Source organism: Plecotus auritus (assembly GCF_963455305.1).
Source record: "Plecotus auritus genome assembly, chromosome: 13".
Taxonomy (NCBI): domain Eukaryota; kingdom Metazoa; phylum Chordata; class Mammalia; order Chiroptera; family Vespertilionidae; genus Plecotus; species Plecotus auritus.
In genome coordinates this window covers 6218389-6241656 of record NC_137779.1, presented here as the reverse complement: position 1 = coordinate 6241656, position 23268 = coordinate 6218389, and the positions used below count along the sequence as shown (strand labels likewise).

The window sequence follows — 23268 nt, the reverse complement described above, 5'->3', positions numbered from 1 at the left end:
ATGGACGCCGCCCCCGGGGTGCTGGCTCCGGCCACCGAGTCCCGAGCCTGTGGAATGGACGCCGAGCCTGTGGAATGGACGCCGAAGCGGTTGGTGGCTGCCGAGTTTTACAGGAGAGGAGTCACCTGCCGGAGCTGAGCGGGTTAGGAGGGGGGCCTCTTAGGTCAGCTCTGGGTCGAAATCACGTCCTAGCCCGTAATACACTCCGGGAGCTTGAGTTGCCTTCTTGGTAAAAAGGGGAGAATAGTTGGATTCAGAGTCCCGTCCTACGTGACGCTGAGCCCGATAGATTAATGACCCCGTGTGTTTTCTGAGGGGAGAGAGAAAAGGGCTGAGGATGGGAGGAGCTTTGCTTTACGTTTCATTTATTCCTGTGCTGCTTAAATTTACAATGGGTACTTCCCATAAAAGAAGCAACAAAAATCCAAAATAAAGTAACTAAAATCATCATCTATGCCAATATGGAAAGAATGTAAATATTCAAAAAATATAAATAAAATATTAGGTAGGATTACAAAAGACAAACATATCCTTAAACCAAAAAGTAAGATAAAACAAAAAATCTTGACTATAAAAAGTAATGCTTATGGATGGGTGGAGCAACAAATTGATGTTTTTCTCGCTCAAATCAATTTTTTTTTAATTTTAAAGTAATGCTCATGGTTTGTTTTTTTTTTAAAAAAAATGTACATTTTACCAGAAAGTACAAGTTGCTACTTTTCCTTCAGACCCACTCCTCATAGGTAATCTCTTAATGATGTTTCTTGGATAAATTGAAATGCTTAATAAATATATATTGAATGAATGAATAAATCTCCTTCAGTGAGTATTCTGTGCCTATGCAAACACATATATGTGCGCTGCCTTTTGCTGCATTATGGTACTCCACATGGTTGAACTATAATTTAACCACTCTGCTGTTGATAGGCATTTATGTTGGTTACAATTTTGTTATACAATGTTGCAGGGAAGATCCTGGAACAGCACTGGAGTGTCTGAATAAAGCTTTGAGTTTTTCCAGGAGCTGAGAATCAGTGTGGTGATGTCAAAAGAACCTGGGCTTGGAATCTGAAGGTACGGAGAGAAGAGCTGCTCCTATGACCTTTGAGAAATGGCCCTTCTTGGTCCGGGAAAGGTTAATGGGGTCCCTTTGATCCAGCCATTTTAGTTAGGAAATATCAGGGAAGAAAGAAACATCTGTGTAGCCACCAGGCAAGCACACTCAACCCTGACCAACCATTGAGGCTATCACTCCAGGCTCTCTGCTCAGCCTGTTCCGGAGGTGAAGAGACTGTTCGAAGGCCAGCTCTGAAATCCTGGCTCCGTCCCTGAAAAGCTTTGAGCTTTTGGATAAGTCACAACACAGTGTCCCAGAACCCCAGGTTCCACACAGGGTAGTTGGGAGGATTAGAGCTGTGTTTGTAAATCACCGGCACATAGAGGCATACTTAGTTTTACTGTGCTTCACAGGTTCTTGTTTTTTACAAAAACGGCAAGATCCTCCACCAGCACAAAGATTACAACTCATGAACGCTCAGATAGCATTTTTTTTTAGTAATAATGTATTCCATTTTCTAGACATAATGCTATTATACTCTTAAACTACAGTAATAGTGCAAACGTGACTTTTACATGAAACTGACAAACCAAAAAATTGGTGCAACTGGCTTTATTGCGGTACTCGCCTAAAGCGGTACTCGCCCACAGCCACCAGGCATGCCTGTGTGCACATGATAACAGTTAACCAAGGCCTTTGTACACGGGCCCGTCATACTTTCAGCCATCTCTTACTGTAGACTCTAGCACCATGCCCAAGGCAGCCTCCCACATCAGGGCTGCAAGGTACCTGTGAGTAGAGCGGAACTGGCCATTGTGAAGAACAGGTGCCGGCCTTGCCTGTCTATGACATTAATTCCTTCATTTATTTAGTAACTAATTGTTTAATGAGTGCTATTTGTTTATTATGTGCCACGGATGGTAGAATAGAGCCTTTCCCTCCAGGAGCTTACAGGCTCACCAGAATAAGATATACTCATGAGGAATTAAAAATACAAGACAATAGATAAAACAGCTGTCAAATGAGGCAGTCTAGACTTCAGAAGATGAATGCTATCACTTCCAGCTAGAATGAGGGGAAAGAGATTTCATCATAAAAGATTTCCTGATGGAACTGGAATTGAAAGAGCTTTGAATGACAGGTGTATTTAAACAGCCACTGTCACAGTCTGTGAGAAGCATCAATTTTGTCTTTGAGGGGGAATTCCCTGTAGGTCAGGAGATGTGCCTGACGTCCCAAAAATGAAGCTCTTGAGGACATTTCCTGTAGAAATACTATTTTATATTATTTAAACTATAATGATTGGAGCTATGTTTTGGTAGGTAGGAAGATTCGGATAGATACTTTATATGTGGATACAGATATAAACTTCCTGACCTGAGGTAAGGTTCAGTGTGTAACACTGACCGTAAACTTTGTTCACTGTTCTGAACAGACAGCTTACAGCTGCGCTTTTGCAGCACCACCTGTTTGCACATTAGAAACTACACGGGGAAGCAGTGAAAGTTGGTGAGCAGAGTAGCAACAGCAAAATGCTATTTTAGGAAAGTAATCTGCAGCATACAACGTGGATTTCAGCTGCAGCACTTTAAAGGAGGTTATTGCTGAAGCCCAAGTGTGAGGTAGCAACAGGAAGGGACAGATGCAGAAGGCTATAAAAACATAAACCAAAGCAACATTTTTTTAAAATCGCGTATCTGGCAATTCATTCACTAAGTCAGCAAATACTGTGTGCCTACTAGGAGCCAGGCACTGTGCTGGGCACTGAGGATATAACATGGGCAAAACAAAACCCCATCCTCAGGGAGCTTACCGTTCCTTCAACAAGCATCTGAGGGCTCACTGTGTGCCAGGCTCTAGGCGGGAGATTCAGCATAAACAAAACTAGAACCCCTGCTTTCATGAGCTTACATTCTGGTAGAGAATGCAAATAAATATGTGTCTCAAGAGGAAAATAAGGGGAACAGGAGCTTGCAGAGGTTTAAGGGACAGTGACACTATGGCGGTGTAAGTATATACTGTTCATTCAAGAAGTTTGGCAGTGAATGAAAGAGCAAAAGAATGGGTGGTGAGAATAGTGGTGTTGAATGAAGTGTTTTTCAGGATAGCAGAGGTGGAGGATTAGCCGCTGGCGAATGGTAAGGATTGAGTAGTGAGGATGAAGATGGGTGAAGGGCACTTTAAAGAGCTTTGCTGACAGCCGAAACCGGTTTGGCTCAGTGGATAGAGCGTCGGCCTGCGGACTGGAGGGTCCCAGGTTCGATTCCGGTCAAGGGCATGTACCTTGGTTGCGGGCACATCCCCAGTGGGAGGTGTGCAGGAGGCAGCTGATCGATGTTTCTCTCTCATCGATGTTTCTAGCTCTCTATCCCTCTCCCTTCCTCTCTGTAAAATATCAATAAAATATATTAAAAAAAAAAAAAAAAGAGCTTTGCTGACAAAGAGGAAGGTCGGAAAGTGCACTCGCCAGTGGGGAGGCTGCGGGTGAAGGAGACGCAGCCTCACGTCTGAGGCAGCCTTGGAGAGAGCCAGCAGTGCCTGGAAGCAGCAGGAGAGAGGAGGGTTAGCACAGTGGAGCCCTGGAGGGCTGTGAAATCCAGCTCTGAGACTGGTCAGCAGTGGGTTCTAAAGTTGCTGAGATTCTAAGTAGCAAGGGTGGAAGCACATGTTGCAGTCATGTGAGAAGGTAAAAGGAGGGGTAAGTAGGATTTAGAGAGGGCAGGTAAAGGGAATGTCAGGGACTTGAAATGAGGGACCAAGATAGGGTGCCAGCCAACATGCAGGCCCAAGAGGGAAGGGAAGGAATAGAGGAAATTGTGTCTGGTTTCTCTTTGGTGGAACTGGAAATTGGCCCTTTATCCATACCTGCATGCCTGATGCCATACCAAGAGACCTGGCAATGGCCTTGCCCTGCCCTTAGGTAGCCTCAAAATCAAGTGGACGTTAAGTACCTCGATTGCAGGGACCATCCTGGTATCCTCTGGGGCCTAACAGGTGCTAAGTACTTGGGTGGTCTGTTGAATTAAAGAGAAGGAATATCAGAAATAATATAGTTTAACACTCAAGTTTGCTTTATGAGGGGTATGGGCCAAATTGGAGGTCTCTCACTATAACTCAGAGTCAGTCTCCTCCCCACCATTTCCACCAAACCCTTCAGTAGGATCTTAGTTTCCTCATCTTTTAGATTAGATCAGTGGTTCTCAAAGTGCAGTCTGGGGACCCTGGGGCTCCCTTATCAGTGAAGTCAAAACGTTTCTTAATATAAGATGGCACTTGCGTTTTCTACTCATTCATACAGTGGTTTTCCAGAGCCTACACCACGTGTGATGTCGCAACAGACTGACTGCAGCGGACTGAGAAGCCAGACATGAAACACGCAAAAATGCAAACCACACAGCTCTCCTCACTAAATGACCTCCGTTTTGAAAAACGTAGTTATACGTTTATCATAGATGGTTATTTGTAATGTAATGGGTTTATTTTTTTTAATAAATTTTTATTGATTTCAGAGAGGAATTGAGAGGGGGAGAGAAACATCACTGATGAGAGAGAATCAGTGATCAACTGCCTCCTGCATGCTCCACACTGGGGATCGAGCCCGCAACCTGGGCATGTGCCCTGACCAGGAATTGAACCATGACCTCCTGGTTCATAGGTCGATGCTCAACCACTGAGCCACACCAACTGGGCTGGGTTTATTATTTTTAAATGAATTAATAAAACTTTAAAGTTGACCAGTTTTGATATCTAAGATGGTAAATATCAATAGGTAAGTATAAGCAACAGCTCTTTGGGGTCCTCAATACTTTTTCAAAGTGTACCGGCGTCCTGAGGCCACAATGTATGAGCCATGCTAGATTAGATACTGTTGCACCCGTTTCCCACCTCGCTTTTTCATGGGAATCTACATGGTAGGAAGGACCTACAGGCTGCAGTCTCAACCGGAGGAAGCATCAGAAAGTGACTGGTGTGTTCCATATGGGCACACTCAGGAACCTCACCCAGGAATCCCACTGAGGCAATAATCCTTGGACCCGTTTTTCTAGTTTCCTACGTGTCATCACCATCACCACTACCCTCCCACCCCAGCAGGCTGCAGGGGACCTTAGAATCCAGGGGCAGCTCGGAACCACCCAGGAAGTAACTGGGCTCTCTACCTCGTCTGAAAAGTAAAACCCAGCCACTCCACAGAGCCACAGGCCAGGAGCTTGGTTAGTTCATTAGATTCACCATCCAAAATCATTTCTGTAGAAAGGCCCTGGGGCTTGGTGACCAGAGCATCAAGAAATAGGGTTTTTTTCCAGTTCTGCAGCCAACTAACTGGCTGTGTGACCTTAGAGATTCTCCTTTCCATCTGTACCTCACCTTTTTTAAAAAATATATTTTTATTGATTTCAGAGAGAAGAGAGAGAGGGACAGAAACATCATTGATGAGGCTGAGTGATCGATCGGCTGCCTCCTGCACACCCCCCCACTGGGGATCGAGCCTGCAACCCAGGCATGTGCCCTGACCAGGAATCAAAACATGACCTCCTGGTTCATAGGTCGATGCTCACTTACTGAACCACACCAGCCAGGCTGTACCTCAACCTTACCCCTCGGAAAGAAAGGACCAGCCCGCCTGGTCTCTCCCTCCCGTGTGCTGGAAGCACCTCTTAAACAGGGATAGTAAAGGCTCTCCTGCGCAGGCACAGCGAGGACCCAGCTGTGTGCTATCACTCGGTGTTTCACGTGGTCAAACAGTAACTGTCATTCCTCAAATGTTCCTGTTAGCTTTTCAAACTTCAGGTTCGGAAAGTTACCGCTACAGATGCAAATCGTGGGCCCAGCAATTACCTCCTGAATGTGAGAGGCCTGTCCTTGTGACATCGTGGGTGGTACCTAGCTAGTGTCGTTTCTCTTCAGGGACGCCACATCTGAGCACCTCCTGTGCACCCGGCCTGTGCAGAGCACTGTCTCACTCCAGACAAGCCCGTGAGGGTACAGATGTGGACATGTGGGCTCAGAGAGGCTAGGGAGCATGCGGGTCACCTAGCTCACTTCTAAGCGATGTGTTCAGGTTCAGGCCTGACTTCAGAGTCCATACTACGCTGTACTAGAACTTGAAAGTGCTATCTGCATTTCCTTAAAAACATTCAGAATCCAGGTCTTTAAGTTGGGCTGCTTCCTGTTTCTATTGTTCTAATTTAGAAAGGCTTGAAGGCAATTTCAGGCACGTCCACACAGAACCATACTTAGAAGAAACACATTCCTGCCAGTCTTGTTTCAAAATCTGCCTCAAGAAAATGTTTCCAAGTCCCTGCGACTCCTGAGCCCTCTGCACTGCAGCAGTGTATGTGTGTGTACGTGTGTGTATGGGGGTGGGGGTGGGGGGTGAGCGCACGGATTTACCTGGAGGTTTGGTTCCAGAAGGAACGTGATGTCACACTCTCCCATGTTTTAAAATAATCTTGATGCTCAGGATTCAGAGGTTTCAAGAGTCAGCTGAAGGACTGAGAATGCTGTTTCGTTTCCCCTGCATTAGCTAAGGGCATATCCTATCATTGCCTTTCAGGCATGGGGCAGAAAGATGGGAGTCCCCTCTCTAGAGGAATGCTGGGAGTCTGAGAGAATGTCTTTCCGAAAGACTTTCCCGAGAGCAAGTGCCCTGTGAAGAGGGTGAGGTATTGATCGGGCCTGGACTTGCATCGCCTGTGTGCCAGGACCTGAAAGGTCTGGAGGCACTGTTCGAAAGAATGAAATGCTGTGCCTGACTAGCCAGCACAGAAGTCAGGGAAAGGCTAAGAGTCAGCTCTGGGGGACGGACTGCCATTTATTAGCCATGTGACCCTGGGCAAGTGACTTCTCTGTGCTTCAATTTCCTCTGGAAAACAGTAACGAGAACCCACCTCATAGGCTGAAAGGATTAGAAGAAAAAAATGTCATCTGTTAACCCCTAAAGCATAACTTTGAAAACAAGAGCTCTTCAGAGCTTCCGTTCCGAATCCCTCTTTCACAGAGGAGCAAACTGGCCCAGAGGTTGGATGACTTGCCCAGGCTACACAGCTCCACCACCCACCAGCGCAACAGCTGTGCTTCCTGCAGCCAGGCACCGTTCCTCCGGGGTGTTCGGTCTGGGCTGCTGTTTTCAGGAGTGCTCTGACCTGGGCTGACAGCTCCTTTAGGTCCGCTCCATTGTCCTGTGTGGGACAGCCCTTCACAGCTCACTTCCTGGGAGCTCACGCCCTCCCTCCGGACGCAGGGAAGGTAACTCAGCATGCTCTGGAGCCTTGAGTCGCCCATCTATGCTGAACACAGAGACCTCATCCTCCTCCAGTTTCTGGAACTGGAAGCTGGCCTTTTCCTTTAGATTTTGCTGAGTATCTTCCACCTCTCAGTTCAGACTGTGGACTGAACACGAGGTGGACATAAGCATCAACTCCAAGGTCCTGGAGGCAACACTGAAAACCATCTCAGGTGCTTACCCAAGGTTTCCACCTATGCCCCTCCCCCAGGAACTTCGTCAGCCTCCCCACGGCTAACTGGCAGAGGGGACCATATATGCACACAGCGTGCTGGACATCGGCGATGACCATCTGAATCCCAGAAGCAGGGACAGCTACAGTTACCATGGCTACCAAAAGCTGAGACAACTGGCTGCTTTGGCTGTGGAGACAGCTGACCTCTCAAGGTCCCTTCCAGCCCTGGGACTCTACAATTACATGGAGCCAGCTGAGACCATGTTTGCTACAAGAAAATAGGAAGTCCTGCGACATATAAGCCTCTGGCACCGACAGCAAGGATGTCGTCAGAAGTATCTTAGAAGTCACCTTAGCATTCACCCGAAGTGCTGAGTCACAAGGCTGCCTCTGACACATTATTAAGCAAAGCTTTGCTTTTTTTGGTAGAGCACTTGAGATCTTTTACAAAGGGCGCTTGCTACCACCACGTCTGTTTCTTCTTCCTCTTACAGCTCTGACCAGTCATTTGGATAGATGTTTATTCCGTATTGTGGCCAGAAAAACAGCCCAGAAAAACTTGCGTCACTGGGCGCAGAAGGGCGTGCTCCATCAGACAGGACGCATGGATCACGAGCCTTCTAAGAACAGGAGGAAGGAAGTCACTCATAAAGGAGGCAGACGCTAAACCGCCACTCTGTCTTCCTCTGGGGAGTCCTCTGCCTGCAGAACGTGGTTCTCACTCCACAGAGGGGATGGAGAGCTCGTTAAAACTTGACTACAGCAGCTCCCTACCTTCCTGAGACAGGACAGAGCAGGGAAGTGGCTCAGCCAGCCCCGGCATCCTCCACCCCGGGTGCAGTCACAGGCCTGGCTGCACCCCTTTCCAGACCCGACCTCAGGACAGAGAAGCCTGCGGGTGTCTATGAGACTTCCGAGAGCAGGAGAGACGCCCAGCAATCAGTGTGGCCAATGCTCAATGAAAACAGCAGCCAGTCTTGCCTTATTTCTGATGGAGGAAGCTGCGTGTTTATTGCATGTTTGGGGATTTTTAAAAATTGGCTTACGTAAAGATTAAATCAAAGCCTTTATTACACATTCCTCCTTCAAACAACCTGCCTTTAAACCTCCTCCCTCCCTCACCCCCAACCTGTGAACTGCAAGGCTTCATGAGTATCACTTTCACTGGACAGGGGTCAGATCTAATCAGGTCACACAAGACTGAAAAGCTACACCAAGACACGCCACACGAGGCAAACCTCTACAGTCCGGCGCCCCACTCAGGATCTAGGCAAAAGGCTGGCAGCACTGGCTCTGGAACCAGAGCTCAGGCACAGAAGACCCGAAAGTCTGAGCAGCCGTGCTAAGCTGGGGCCCAGCTACTGCTCCCATCTGGTGAGGCTCACACATGTGCTTCCTCTTCTCTTCTCCAAAGGAAGGGGGAGGCCATCTCCAGGTGTGTGTGGGTTTGACTTAAGGCTTTGGCTGTGGTCTGTTGGTAGAGGAAAATACTTCCTGGGAATGCCGTCTCCTAAGCTCCCCATCGGAACCAGAGTATTTTCAAAAATGAAAACATTGAACGAAGAGGTGGAGCCGAAATGCTGGTGCACAGCCCATCATGTCAGAATGGTGTCATCGACCTGCTCCGTGGAATCGGCCTGGCTGGCCAGCTTCTTCAGCGACCTTCGGTTGCACTCGTTCAGCACCTCTAAACTGGCCACGTCCAGGATCTTAGAGAGGGACTGTGGGGAAGATGGAACGAGGAGACAGAGTCAGAAATGGGGCTTCAGGTTTCTCCCACCAAAGACAAAAATGAGTGGTAACCTCAGAACTAGAACCACTGAGGGCGTCGAGGAAAACCAAGGAAACCACTCCACACTTTTCACGTGGCGAGGAAGGGTGAGTTTTCAGTGCTTTGACAGTTGCCCGGCGGAAGGGACTGAGTGAACAGGGATCTGGGCGCCCAGCTGGCATGTTTCATAGATTTGGGTGCCACGTGAGATTTTATTGGAAGGAAGGGCTCTGTTGCTAAGAGAAGTCTGAACACTACAGGAAGAGAGGATGGTTTCCGGCATTAGACCAGTCCCTGGTCCCAATCTGTCCCTCCACACTCATGCACACAGGTGGGCAGGGAAGGGTGTGATGTTTAAGACGGTCACGCAGATCTGCAGGACGAATGCCCACAGCCTGCCCTGGGAGCAGCCCGGGCTCCTACCTGAAACACCTCTTCACCCTGTCTCATCTTGAGGAGGTTGACAATCGCCTGGTCACTGTAGGCCCTGACGACAGTGTTTTTATCCTTGGTGTTGTCAAGAAGAGCCTTCAGGATGGGTTTGATGGCTTGGGGGTCCAGGGGAGGCAGCGGGTCCTTGTTTGCCCACCAGATCATCTTCTCTGCCACCAGCCTGATGTCACTGGATGGGTTCTGCAGACACTGTGAAGAGGAACATAGATGGGCTTTTTAGGCAGGCGCATCCCATCTGTTTCTCCGAGAGCCCAACGTCCGCCCTGACACTCACTTCATCATGGAAACTGACCCCACTGCTCCCTTTCAACGCCTTCCCTCCCATGGGAAGGTGGCAGGGAGCGATTCCCTCTTCATCTCATGCCACTCTCCCCTCTGCTCACTACTCTTGGCTCACACCGAGCCCTCACTTCCTCAAACATACCTCTTGCCTTCCTGCCTCAGACCTTTTCACTGGCTGGTCCCACTGCCTGGGACGTGCTTGCCCCAGATCCTCACTGGTGGGTTCCTTTGCACCCATCCTTCCCATCCTTCAGGTCTCAGCTGAAATGTCAGCTTTCAGAGGTTTTTCCTGACAGCCCCATCTAAGTTAGGACCCTCCCCCAGGCTTTCTGTGCATCTCCAACTCCAGGGATCTGGTCTGCTCGTTTATCTCCACACCTCCAGGTCCAACCCAGCAGGGTGCACAGCGGGTCCTCAGTAAACAAATGCTGATGAACAGCTGCAAACAGGGCGATGTCCGCACACGGGCTCTATCTAATCGCCCCCCCACCCCCCGCTACCCCGGCAAACTCAGCAGGGTTCTGGGGGTCTGCAGGGTGGGGACCATCGCCCTTTGGAACCTCACTACTCAAAGCGAGGTCCGTGCACCTACAGTACTGTCAACGCCTGGGAGCTGGTCACAAAGGCAGAGTCTCAGGCTTGGCCACATCTCTTAAAAGGCAGTTCTGGTTTTTTTTTTAATTGACTGACTGATTTGAGAAAGAGAGAGAAACAGATTTGTTGTTCCATTTACTTAATGCATTCACTGGTTGACTCTTGTATGTGCCCTGACTGAGGATCAAACCTGCATCCTTAGTATATCAGGATGATGCTCTAACCAACTGCACTACCTGGCCAGGGCCAGGTTTGGTTCTGACTTGTGTAGACATTCATGTTGGTGAAGCATGCCTTATTACACAGGCCGTGAGGTGCCCCACTATCTGACTTCCCGACTTATACACCCCACAGCAGCCACCTCCTAAGTGCCATGCCAGCTAATGGGAGACAAGGGAAGAGATTTATTAAAATTTGACCCCAGATCTGTCCCTAGTTTTATAAAGTCAGGATGCCTAGAAAAAAATGCCTAAAATACTAGTTCTTAACTTTATTTGGGGTCACAGGTCTATTTGAGAATCTGACAGAAAGCTGGGCACTCTCCCAGAGAAAAATGCACCCAGAACCACTCCCAGAGCTCTCCACTGACGACTGGAGCGCAGCTGGCCTGGGCGCGGGCCCAGCGTTCTCGGGCCGTGGGCCTTCTCACAGCCAGGCAGCCCCTCACCTTAATGAACAGGCTGGAGAGTTTTGCAGGCAGCTGTCCTCCTGTCTCGATGTGATGCTTCATCAGGAAGCCCATGCCCCGGACGCCGCTCACCGCGATGGGGATCTGTGGAGGGAGGAGAGAGCTAGACAGGACAGCATCCGGCTCCCTCCTTGGGGAAACGGGGCCAGGCACAACCCCATCCCCAGGAATGGCCGGGATCCTGGCCTTGCACCACCAGCCTCCTCAGCCCTCTATCCAAGGCTGCCCTGGCTGTGAGGCAGAGGAACAAAATGTGCATCACTGGTTCCAGGAACAGGGATCAGAGACTTTCTCCTTAGAAGGGACCTCTAGATGCTTCAACCCAAACTCCTCACTGTTTAGATGATGAAACTGGGGCCCAGAGAGAGCAAGTACTGGTCCAAGGGCACGGCAAGTTACCAGAAACGGTAAAACTTGAACCAGGCCTCTGACTACCCGCTACCCAGTCTGGGTCCCTCCCCACCCCACGCTGTGTCAGCGAGGCTCTGGCAGAGGAATTTTGCTAGGGGAGGGGAGGCCATCTGCTGCCCCAAAGCCTTACCCTGTCTGCCACGGCATTGCTGAGGATCATGTCCTGAACTTCCCCACTGTATTTGCCTGCGCAGAGTCTGCTGGGAGCCACATTCACAGCCACGGCGAGTGCCAGGCTCCGCCCGTGCCGAACCATCCAGTCAATGCCAGACACGTCCGCTGGTGGAAGGACACATGGGGTCGCCCTGCACTTTACAGCATGCCCTCCCCAAACCCTCGGGCCTGCCCCACCTCTGAGACTAGAGTGCCAACTCATCCTGGCAGAAACCCCAGCGCACACTGCACATGGGCCTCCCTGCCCAAAGTGGCATGTTAAGGAGAGGGTCTCACCAACCCCTTCAGCCTTGCAGCTGTGTCCTTTGAGCAGACACTCAGGGCCACAGGAGCACTGGAAACTCCAGTTTGTTTTAGCAGCTGGAATCCCAAGGAGAGGCTAGTGCAGCTGCCAAGACCCTCTGAGGGAAAGGGGAGGCATACCCACAGCTCCCAGGGCTGAAAGCCCCCAGGAGAAGTCCCCCACGTGCGAAGGAGACCTACCCAGCAAGCACTGCTGGAGGACTGTGCCGAGCTCCTCCTCCGTCAGGAAGGCACACAGCTCCCCGAGGCATCCGGCCGAGGAGATGCGAGTGTTGTCCTGATAGAGCAGAGAAGGGACTGAAAGGTGGTGCGAGCCATCCCACCAGCTCCATCGTCACCAGAGCAGCAGTGCCAGGACAAAGGGCAGGGAAGGAGGAGGACAAAGCAGCTCAGGCACTCGAACTGCAGCCCTTCCTCAGGCTGGGGCTGCCATTCACTACAACTGCCACTTGATGCGGAGTGAAAAAGTACACCCCAGCACTCCACTTAATTACAGAACTCCAGTGTGGGCAGATGGAAATCTCCATCATAACAGCAATAATGACTGCATTTCCATAGCACCGTTCTCAGGAAGTCTGAACGCCTTCCACTATTCTCTCCATTACTATCGACAGCCCTGGGAGGCCGGGAGGCGCAGAGAGGCGGCTCCTGCCCACCCAGCAGAGAACCCCTCAGCTCCTTTCCCCCCACAATCGCGTGTGTCCCTAGTGAATTCCTGCTCTCTCTCTACTGTGTTGGTGTGCCACTGCCACCTACATCGCATTAGGGTTTTCACAGGAAGTCACACTGGAGCCACTAATCAATCCAAGGAAGATAAGTAAAGGTCAAGCATTTTCTGTTGAAATCCAAGCCAGACACACAAACGGCTCCTCCCTGTCAGCTAGTGATGGGACACTGAGCGAGTGGATTTGAGGTTCTGTGCTATCAGTAAGGGCCAACCTGCTGTGCCTCCCCCAGAACACCAACCAACCAACCAGGGACTCAGTGCCCACAGGGAGGCTAATGCCAGGCCGGCAGCGTAGATTGCCACCTTCGATCCCGAGGAAGCTCTGAGGGGGAGGAGGTGGACTGCAGGCACTCGGGGCCTCTGAGCTCCCAGCAGAAGGCAGGTGCCCGGCAAGGCTAACGGCTTTCTGACGCCCACTCGCTCCAACAGGATCTATTTGAAGCTCCATTGCGGTGAAATGCAAATTGATTTCAATGCTCACTTTTGCTTGCACTGTTTCTGGTACCGTAAAAACCTTGACAGACTATGACCAAAAGAAAGCAGTCTCCCATCTGAACCCCAGAGGCGGGCTTTACTCAGACAGCAGGCGGCTGGGGATTAGACCAGATGGGAGGAGATGTGATAGGTACAACAATGGCTGGCCGGTGTGGGGGCACACACAGTGGACGTGTGAACCCAAAGGTCTCTCTCCAGAGATTAGCCCCACAGATGTGAGTCAAAGGGCACAACAGAGGGCTGTTTGTTGACGGGGAAGGAAAATTCTTACCCACAGACTCAGCCCCTACTGGGCCTGTCACGGTTAACAAACGCCTCCAGACTGGGTGAGGAAGGACCACATTAAGGGAATTGTGACAGAACCAGGAGTCACAGGGCTCCGACTCTGCTCTGACTCCACCACTGGCTAGGTGTGGACCAGGCAAGTCTCACTCTCCAACTGTGCTAAGACCTCCCACTGGGACAGACACCAGACAGTTCCCTGAGGGCTGTGACCACACTTTAGTTACCTCTAGGCTCACCCTTCAGCTCAGCAAGTGTTTCCAGAACCAATAACGAAGCTTTATTTTACAAATGGGGAAAGGGGCAGAGAGGGAGAGTGACCTGTTTAAAATTAAGAGAGCAAATTCATGAGCTATCTGGGACTTTAAAAACCTTACTTTTCTTATCTATAACAGAGTCTTGCCGGGCCAGTGTCGCTCAGTGGTTGAGCCTCGACCTAGGAACCAGGAGGTCCCTGGTCTGATTCCAGGTCAGGGCACATGCCCAGGTTGCCGGCTCGATCCCCAGTAGGGGGTGTGCAGAGTCAGCCAATCGATGATGTTTCTCATCAATGTTTCTATCTCTCTATTCCTCTCCCTCTCTCTTGAAAATCAATAAAAACATATTTAAAAAACAGAGCCGTAGCCAGTTTGGCTCAGTGGATAGAGCGTCAGCCTGGGGATTGAAGGGTCCCAGGTTTGATTCTGGTTAAGGGTACATGCCCGGGTTGTAGGCTCGATCCCCAGTAGGGGTTATGCAGGAGGGAGCCAATCAATGACTCTCTCATCATTGATGTTTCTATCTCCGTCCCTCTCCCTTCCTCTCTGAAATCCATCAAAAATATATATATAGCCCTAGCCGGTTTGGCTCAGTGGATAGAGCATCGGTCTGCGGACTGAAAGGTCCCGGGTTCGATTCTGGTCAAGGGCACACATACCCAGGTTGCGGGCTCAATCCCCAGTAGGGGGCGTGCAGGAGGCAGCCGATCAATGATTCTCTCATCATTGATGTTTCTATCTCTCTCTCCCTCTCCCTTCCTCTCTATAATCAATAAAAAATGTATTAAAAATATTTAAAAATATATATATATATGTATAGATATATATTTTAAAAAACCAACGGAGTCTCAATATCAATACCACCTGCCTTGTCACGCTCACAACCAAACGTTGGTAAACCATAAAGAATGATACCAATGTCAGGAATGACTATACCTGCTGACCAGTCAGCAAGTGTACCAAGTTCTTCTAATGCAAAGCGGAGATGCCAACCACAGAAGAGCCCACCAGCCCCGCCCACCTGCAGCCGTACCTCGTCATGTCCCAGCATGCTCAGCAGGAGCGAGACGATGTTTTTCCGGATGACTGCATCCACTTTGGCCCCTGCTCCCTGGATCACAAACCTCAGGGCCTGCAGCATGGTGTCCCTGCAGAACCAATGGCTCTCCTTCACTGCTGCTCCCTCCACCGGCGTGGCCCGGCCCAGGGCTGCTTCAGCAGCTGCCTGGCCTCCTCAACATCGGCCACAGCACTCCCCTGTTGGCACCTCACCTGACACCCGGGTCCTCCATGACACGGATCCCGTTCAGCAGCTCTGTAAAGAGGGGGTCCACCTTGATGTGGATGGAAATGAGCTTCCCCAGTGCATCAGCAGCCTTCAGGCGCACCCCCCGGTTGGAGTCCTGCAGGGCTTTGGTGAAAGTGGTCTGCAGCTGGGGCAGGAAGGGCTTCAGGGCTATCCCAACCTGTGAGAAAAACCCACACCCCAAGCACAGTGAGGTGGAGGCCAAGCGTGCCACAGGCATGAAGCAGAGCAGACCACCATGAACTGGCCCAGCTCTCACACAGGCTAGGAACAGGAATTCCGTGAGAGAGGACAGCCAAGCACAGACAGGGCATGCACAGCCTCCTCCTCTGTCTATGGCCGCCTTTGCTGCACAGGAAAGAGGGGAGGGCTGGGGGGAAGAGCACCCCACTGAGGGAGCCTTCAGCTTGGCTTAGTGGAGGCCTGTCCACGTGGGCAATGACTTGGAACCTCGGACTCCGAATACACTGAGGAGCAGGCAGGCGGCCGTCAGCACCCCTGAAGAACCATTCTAGTGCCAAGACAGGGAGATGAGCTAGGTGCATAAGGGCATTACCACCTGCCGAGCACGTGGCATTTACCTCCCAGAACAACCCTATGAAACAAGTGACCTCCGAAAGTCACCCCTGTATACATGGTCAACCCTCCCATTAAAAATCCAGTTTAGCCCAGATGGTGTGGCTCGGTGGTTGAGCATCAACCTATGAACCAGGAGGTCACGGTTCGATTCCCAGGCAGGGCACATGCCTGGGTTGCGGGCTCGATCCCCGGTGGGGGACATGGAGGAGGCAGCCAATCAATGATTCTCTTTCATCATTGATGTTTCTGTTTCTCTCTTCCTCTCCCTTCCTCTCTGAAATCAATAAAAACATAAATTTTTTTTAAAATCCAGTTTAATCCCTGACCATCTACAGAAAAACAGGTGCACTCGTGATAAAATACAGACGGGTCCAAGACTAAGGGTTTACTTTTACTAAAAGGGAAAATCAGAGTAGCTGCCTGGAAACCTGGGGTCAGGAGTTGGCAGCCTGCTGGGAGGCTCACTGGAACGAGGCTGGTAAATCTGTGAGGTGGCATCTGACCCGTGGCCTAAGGGACAAATTCCCTGAGGAGGGCTCCATTTGTATGCAGAGTTGCAAAATCACCACAGAAAAGAATAGCACAGAAAGCAATGTAATTTTTTTAAAAAGAGACTCAATTTTCTACAGAATAAGGCTGGTGCTCACAATCCCATTTTTAACTGGGAACTTATTCCCCACACCTTTCTCAAAAAGGAAGAGCTAAAAATTGTAAGCTTGCCTTTGTTTCCAAACTTCAAGTAAGAATTCTTTTTTTTTTTTCACAACAAATCTTGTCTATCCTTTTTTAAGTCTAAAGGGCTTATTTATTTCCCCTAAAAACATTAGGAATGGCTAATAGATGTTATTTCATCCAAGTCCCCCATTTCACAGCCCTAAGGCAGCATCAGTAATCTCCAACTACAGGTGAGGAAACAGGCTCAGAGGTTACATGACTTTCCCAAGGTCATTGCGGCCACATAGCTATTAAGCGGTGGACCTGTAACTGAGCAGTGTGTGGTGTGAGTCGACAGTCCAAGGTCTCAGCACCTCTGCTCTGCTGTTTCTCCATAATAAGCTGTCACTCTCTGCCCATGACACCCTGGACCAGCTCCTGCACACAGATCTGTTCTCTAACATCCCCATGGACGAAGAGGATGCACCCATCAGTCGCTTACCTTGGCCAGCAAGAGGCTGAGTGTCTCGAGCAGAGCCGCCTTCACGTTCCAGCTGAACCGGTCGCCCAGGATGCGAATCAGAGGGCCAGTGATGCTGACCACGGAGGGCCTCAGGGCGTCAGCTGAGGTCAGGCGGATCACCAAGCCTAAAGCTTTGGCTGCTTCCTCTTTCTGTTCTGGGCTGCCAGTCAGGACTCCCTCCCGCAACACTGGAAGGATGGATGTTACTCCCTGGCAAGAGAATCACATGCAAGAGTCAAATCTCCAAGGCACTGGGCCCAGGTGTCCGCCCACCGAAAGCAGGATGCTGTCAGCCGCCCTCTCCATAATTCCATGGGGAGACTGATCGGCTGCCAGGATCACAGCCTCAGAGGGTGCTGGCTGGGGAATAGTCTTGAATTGCTGTGGCCAGAAGATAAGAGCCCCGATTGGCCTATCACACAGGCACACACACTGCTGTCACCTTTGTGACTCACCCCCCAGCTTAAACCCTGTCCCCATGTGGCCACCACGGGAAGAAACCTGCTGTCTGTGAAGGTGCAGAACAGCACCTGGAGCACGGTCAGATTGACACACAGCTGCTCCCGGCGCCCACGCAGACCTGGGCCTGAAGGGGGAGGCCGAGGAAGGCCGCGTGCCCATGGCACCCTGCACGTGAGCCCTGACTTACCTTCTTGGGGAGGCAGAACCCTGGCACGTGCTCGCCTTTGCTCTCGTTCCCTATGAACCGGATTTCTTTGTGGAGCTCTTCAATTAGTGCCAGCTGGTTGCCAGCATCCAGCTTCTGTGGGAAGCCAGGAAAAAGCAGAGAGGCCATCAGAGGTAAAACAGAGCCCTCTCAAGACTGCTTGGAAACATTACAGCAAGAGGGAGGTCTGGGGGGAGTATAAAGGAGACTGGCCATGAACGGGGATGTTGAAGCTAGGTGACAGGTACGCAGGGCTTATGTTAAGCGTCTAGTCTTATAAGCATCTGGAACTGTCTACAGTCAGAAGCTGGCTGAGGGGTCAGCGGGCCTGACCTTGGTGATGGCATTCAGAGCATCCCAGCTCTCCTCAAGAACCACAGGGTTGGAGTCGTTGAAGAGGCGGATCAGGCCCGAGACCAGGCTCCGCAGGTGGCTGGTGTAGTCTGCCTTCGAGCGGGAGCAGTAGATGCTGAGGATGATGGCGGCGGCCTGCCTCATGCCCACCTCAGGGCTGCGGGTGGCTTCCAACAGGTCCTCGATAATGATCCGGTGCCCGACGTCGTCCTCTACCGAGAGGATCACAGCCTGACAGTTGGCCATCTCCTGAAACCACAGGGGACACCTGGGCTGAGCACGGCTCCTCCGAGGCAGGACGGACAGCTGTTAGAAAGCCGGCGAGAGTGATCATGACACTCACCAGCTGCTCACCGGGAGTCCCAAGCTTCTCCTTCAGGGCCACCATGACCGCCGGGAGGATCACGCCAAGATGACGGGTCAGGGCATCGCCTGCCACCGATGAGAGGAAGGCCAGCACCCGGGTATTGACGGGCGGAGCTGTCAGCTGTAGAATGATGAACACCGTCAACGCAAGGAATGCTGCCTGCTCCAGGCTCCAGAGCCCAGGCCACTCTGCAGGGCTTAGTGTCCACTCCAGGGCGTCCTGCACCCCCCGCCCGCCTCCCCCAGCATCCGAGTGAAGAACCGGTCTTCGCAGCAGGCCCAAGAATGCGGCTGTGTCTGTGGTTTCTGGGTCAGAGGGAGTTGCCACTGGTGGGATTTACCTTGGGCACGAGGTAGGGCAGCACCACACGACTCTTGATGGCCATGACTTGCTTCAGACCGTCCAAGGCGAACTCGGACACCTCGTCATCATCCTGCAGAGGGCCATGGGGGCCGCACTGAGGTGCTGGCTCCTGTCCCCACCTCTGCTGTCTGGACCAGCCACCGCCTACTTTCTTCTCCACTCTGCTCCCTCCTCCCACTGCACCCACATTCACTGACTGTCCAAGGAGAAGCCAGAGCTCAGTCTGCTACCACTGCACCCAGCTTCCTGTGCCCACACTGCAGCTGCCTTAGCATAAGAAGGCCCCCGAGTTTCGCTTTCTACAGAGATAGTAAAGCCGACCTGGTAGGTGTGCGGCAGAGCCACTCACCAGCTGCTTCAGTAAGAACGGGAGGATGTCCTCCAGCGCCTGGTGGCCGATGGTGGAGTGCAGCTGCTCAAAGGTCTTGGCTGCCGCCTCTCTGACCTCCTCCAGTGGGTCACACAAAGCCTTCCTGGCCGTGGGTACCAGGGACTCGGAGAAATACAGCACCTGCAACAGCACGGGCATGTGCCTGATACGGCCTGAGCAGAGGCAAGGAGGGAGCGGAGGCAAGCGAGGGAGGGCGGCGAGGACCTCTGGCCCAGCCAGGCCACCACCTCTCCCGTGGCTTTTAACTTAGCTGCTTTCTGTGAAAAAGCGCATGTCTACAAAAGCAGAGGGGATGTGTACTTTACTTGCGAGGGGTCTAAACCCATGGACCCACTAGCCCCTGATTTTTAAGGTGAGCCTTTCCCGATACTCTCCATCTCTTACAGGATCCAAATTCCTTCCCACAGTGAGGCCTACCGACGTGGCCTCCCTCTCCCAACTCATCCCTTTGCCTACCCTCTTGAAAAACCGCAAGCTCTTCTTCAAGTTGAACTCAAAAGCTTGCTCCTCTGTGAAGTCCTAGGGCTACAATGGGGCCAAGGACGCTCTGCTCCCTTTAACTGATTCCACCATAGCAAAGCTCACTATGAACCTAAGGGCTGGTTACACGTCGGCCTTGCCACCTGCAAGGCCTCCACCTTCAGGGGATGCGGGAGCTACTCAATGAATCACAGCTCTATCTGGCGACAGAATTGGTTTGTATTCTTTGCCAAATGCAAATACAAACCCCAAATGTAATACTTACACTGATACACACGGGAGAAAGAGCCAGTCAATCGGTGAGGGTACCCTGGCTAAGTAATTGGCCACGTGCTTACATGTCTGACTGGCCACCCACCTCATTGCTGTGCTGCTTTCCTCCCAGTCGACAGCCTGTGTACACATCCGACCTATCCCCAGGTATGTTTCAGGGTCAATGATATTAGAAAGTAAGGTCAGTGGAAGGGACTCCAAACCTCTTGATTGATCTCACTACTATGGAAACAGTACCACTGCTGGAGACAATATGTTCCCACCCACCAGGCACTTACTCCCATCTGCTCCGCTCCCTCTAAGGGTCCAGTCTTATAAGCACGTGGAACTATCTACAGTCAGAAGCTGGCTGTGGGGTCAGCAGGCCTGACCTTGGTGATGGCATTGAGAGCATCTAAGAATGAGTGCAAGGCCCTCCTGCTCCCACCGCTCCCACCACTCACACACGTGCACGCCCTCCTTCTCCCCGCTCCTCCCCACCCCTGCTCAGGGCACCACACATTGTAACTGAACTGATACAGAGACACAAAAGGGATTAATCTAGAGCAACCTCAAGAATGGTGAGAAAAGGATCATCTCCAATTTCCAAAGGCCACTCAAGGCCTCAAAATTGCTTAGTTTTTAGCCAAAAAATCTGATAGGAAAGCTGAGGAGGGAACTCCAGTCCCCACGGGACCCGCCAGCAGCACCCTCTGGAGTGAGGGTCGGGTGTCCTCACTTGGGAGGCGCCGCTTCTCCTGCAACCTCCCCAGCAGCTCTGAGTCAGTCACCTGCGGGTGCAAGGCCTACAGGGTGCTCGGAAGATACTCACGGCGTCCCGGCTGGTGGACTTCATGATCTCGCTCAGCCCAATGCACACGCCCTGCCTCTCGTCGCTCTTCTGAGACCTCAGGCCTTCCTCAAGGATGGGAATGATCTCGGGTAGGATTTTCTCCCCTAACTTCCGGACGAGATCTCCTAATGTCCGTGCTGCGATCTGTCAGTAGAGATCAGGCCAAGATATCAACTCCCTGCAAACTCCAGAATGAGGCCCTGGAACCTCCTAGACTTTATCTGAGTCACTGGCTTCACTTCCCCACATGTTCTTGCCCCCACAGAGCCCCCCAGGGTGCTTGCAACACTGCATAACAAAATTATCACTGTGTGTCATAGGCACCCACACAACCTACAGCAAGAGCTGGCACCTCACATGTGAAGAGGAAATGCAGCAAATGCTGCCTGGTCAAAGGCCAATTTCCCTGGATTGAAAACGGAGCCTAGAAGTCACTTAAACTTGTGCATCTGCCAAGGGGACAAATTGAATTAGGAACAAATGCTTTAGGAAAAACCCCATCTGCTCTGAGGCCTCATGCAAACCCTTTACAGCCAAATACTTGGTTTGTTTGCTAGGAATAAGGGGTGTCGGCAGTGGGCCAAAGGAGACGGGCAGAAGTGACCATCAGCTCGGGCTGGGCCCCTCCTCCCACCAGGAACACGGCCCCCCAGCCCGGCACATCAGCCATGCCACACCAGACCCACTGCCCTTTGCTCATTCCCTGCTGCGGGCCATGTTCTTGCCCATCACAGGGCCTTTGCACATCCTGTCCTTGTACCCAAAGCTCGATTCCCTCTGTTTGACATAGTCCTTTGTCACCTCCTTACCTGGCCAGTGCTCACTCATCTTTCATCTTTAAGCACCATTTCTTCTGAGAAGCCTTTCCTGGCCCCCCGCTGCGTGAAATGGCCCTGTTACAAGCACTCGCAGTGCCATGTACCCTTGCAGGAGTTGCATCTACATCTGTTCGTGTGATTATTTGATTCACATCCATCTCCTCTACCAGACTGTAGCTGCATGAGGACCAGGAATGAGGCTGCCTTTCTTCTCCATTACGTCCCAGGTCTTACACCAGCAGATGCTTCATAAGTACTGGCTGAATGACTACTCTCCCAGGCTCTGCAGACCTGACTCTCTGGCCTCTAATAGTAGGCATCAGGGCCGCTGGGTCAGAAGCAAGGCCGAGAAGCTTACCGTTCTCTTGTCTGCACAGGTACTTGCCAGGAAACCCAGGAGCAGCCCGAAGAGAGTAGGCAGGATCTCACGCAGGGTGCGGGGGGTATTGGAGACCACGATCTTCCAGACATGCAGGGATGCTTGCCGCACAACCAGCTGCGTGTCCGAGCGGCCCATGTACAGCCCTGCCAGCACCCGGTTCCGCCGGTCCACCCCCAGGGCAGTGATGATAGCCTGCAGCCAGCGCAGAGAAACAGAGAACACGGGAGGTGAGGCCCCCACAGCATGAGTGCCCTCCGCAGAGCAAGGAAACCGACGCAAGGCACACACCTTGTTGGACTGAGCAGTCCCAAAGTTATCATCTTCAGAAGCAGTTTCCGTGGTCATCTTTCCAGTGACACCTGAGATGTGGAACAGGAGGTCCCCCAGGAGCTGAACAGAGCTGAACCTGAGAGGGATGCCAAGCACAGAGTCACACAGCTGCAAGGGGCAGTCCTGGGGCTCGACCAAGCACCGGGCAGGAAGGAGACTGAGGAAACGCATCAGAAATATTCAAGGTGGTTATTCTGGAATGGGAGGGGAGTTACAGGCGATTTTCACGTCTTCACACTTCCCCACTTTATTTTCTTGCCAATGAACTTTGATAATGAAAAAGAATAAATACTTTTGAAAAGACTGCGTGAAAAATTCTATAATAAAAAATGTTTTAAAAAGAGAGCACAAATGGAAGCATTAACAGGAAATCAGGAATGCGGATCATCAGAACTGGAGGCATCAGAAGAGGCCTAGAAGGATAAACTTCTCTTCAAATTAAGTGAGGTTTGTTGTTCTTAATGGTCATAAAACAGTCACCATAAAATTCCAAAAATACAGAATAATATGAAGAATGTGAGTATAAACAATCATTCAAACCCCCACTTCTCAGGCAACCGTCCTGACATCTGGTGACACCCTTGTATAGGGCGCCGGCTACAAAGACACGCATTCCCCTGCGCAGTGTGGGAGCTGAGTCCATACCACATGCGCTGGGCCACAGGCCACCTGTGATGTCAGCTAGAGACTGAGGAGCTTCCTGGGTCGGTTGATAAAGGTTCTTTACCATTCTTTGTAATGACTGATAAGTTCACAGTGTGGATGTGTTGTGACTTTTTTAAACCAACATCCAATTTTTCAAATGATAAAAACAATACTGCAACAGAGAGCCTTCTACCTACATCTTTAAGCACCCGACCAAATCTGTCCTTGGAATAAAACCCTAGAAGTAACATTTCCAGATTAAAAAGTATTCAAGCTTAAATTGTAATAGAACTGAAGGACTGACTAAAGAGAACTTTTTTAAAAAGAGAATCAGAATGAAGACGTTGCTACA

At 51.1% G+C, this 23268-nt stretch overlaps 1 protein-coding gene across 1 annotated transcript in view; it reads right to left on the bottom strand.

Moving 5' to 3' along the window:
• Positions 1 to 8493: 8493 nt before the first annotated feature.
• GCN1 (GCN1 activator of EIF2AK4) overlaps positions 8494 to 23268 on the bottom strand; it is a 56266-nt gene continuing 41491 nt past the window's right edge. The window contains exons 43-58 of the mRNA XM_080650561.1: positions 22230 to 22347; positions 21918 to 22133; positions 20721 to 20885; positions 19115 to 19276; positions 18743 to 18835; positions 18379 to 18522; positions 18015 to 18284; positions 17664 to 17777; positions 16994 to 17224; positions 15225 to 15418; positions 14986 to 15100; positions 12372 to 12468; positions 11845 to 11993; positions 11283 to 11387; positions 9710 to 9928; positions 8494 to 9236 (exon numbers count right to left, since the gene is read on the bottom strand). Of these exons, the coding sequence (XP_080506687.1) occupies positions 9111 to 9236; positions 9710 to 9928; positions 11283 to 11387; positions 11845 to 11993; positions 12372 to 12468; positions 14986 to 15100; positions 15225 to 15418; positions 16994 to 17224; positions 17664 to 17777; positions 18015 to 18284; positions 18379 to 18522; positions 18743 to 18835; positions 19115 to 19276; positions 20721 to 20885; positions 21918 to 22133; positions 22230 to 22347 (2518 nt within the window). The 3' untranslated portion in view covers positions 8494 to 9110. The remainder of the gene's footprint in view (positions 9237 to 9709; positions 9929 to 11282; positions 11388 to 11844; positions 11994 to 12371; positions 12469 to 14985; positions 15101 to 15224; positions 15419 to 16993; positions 17225 to 17663; positions 17778 to 18014; positions 18285 to 18378; positions 18523 to 18742; positions 18836 to 19114; positions 19277 to 20720; positions 20886 to 21917; positions 22134 to 22229; positions 22348 to 23268) is intronic.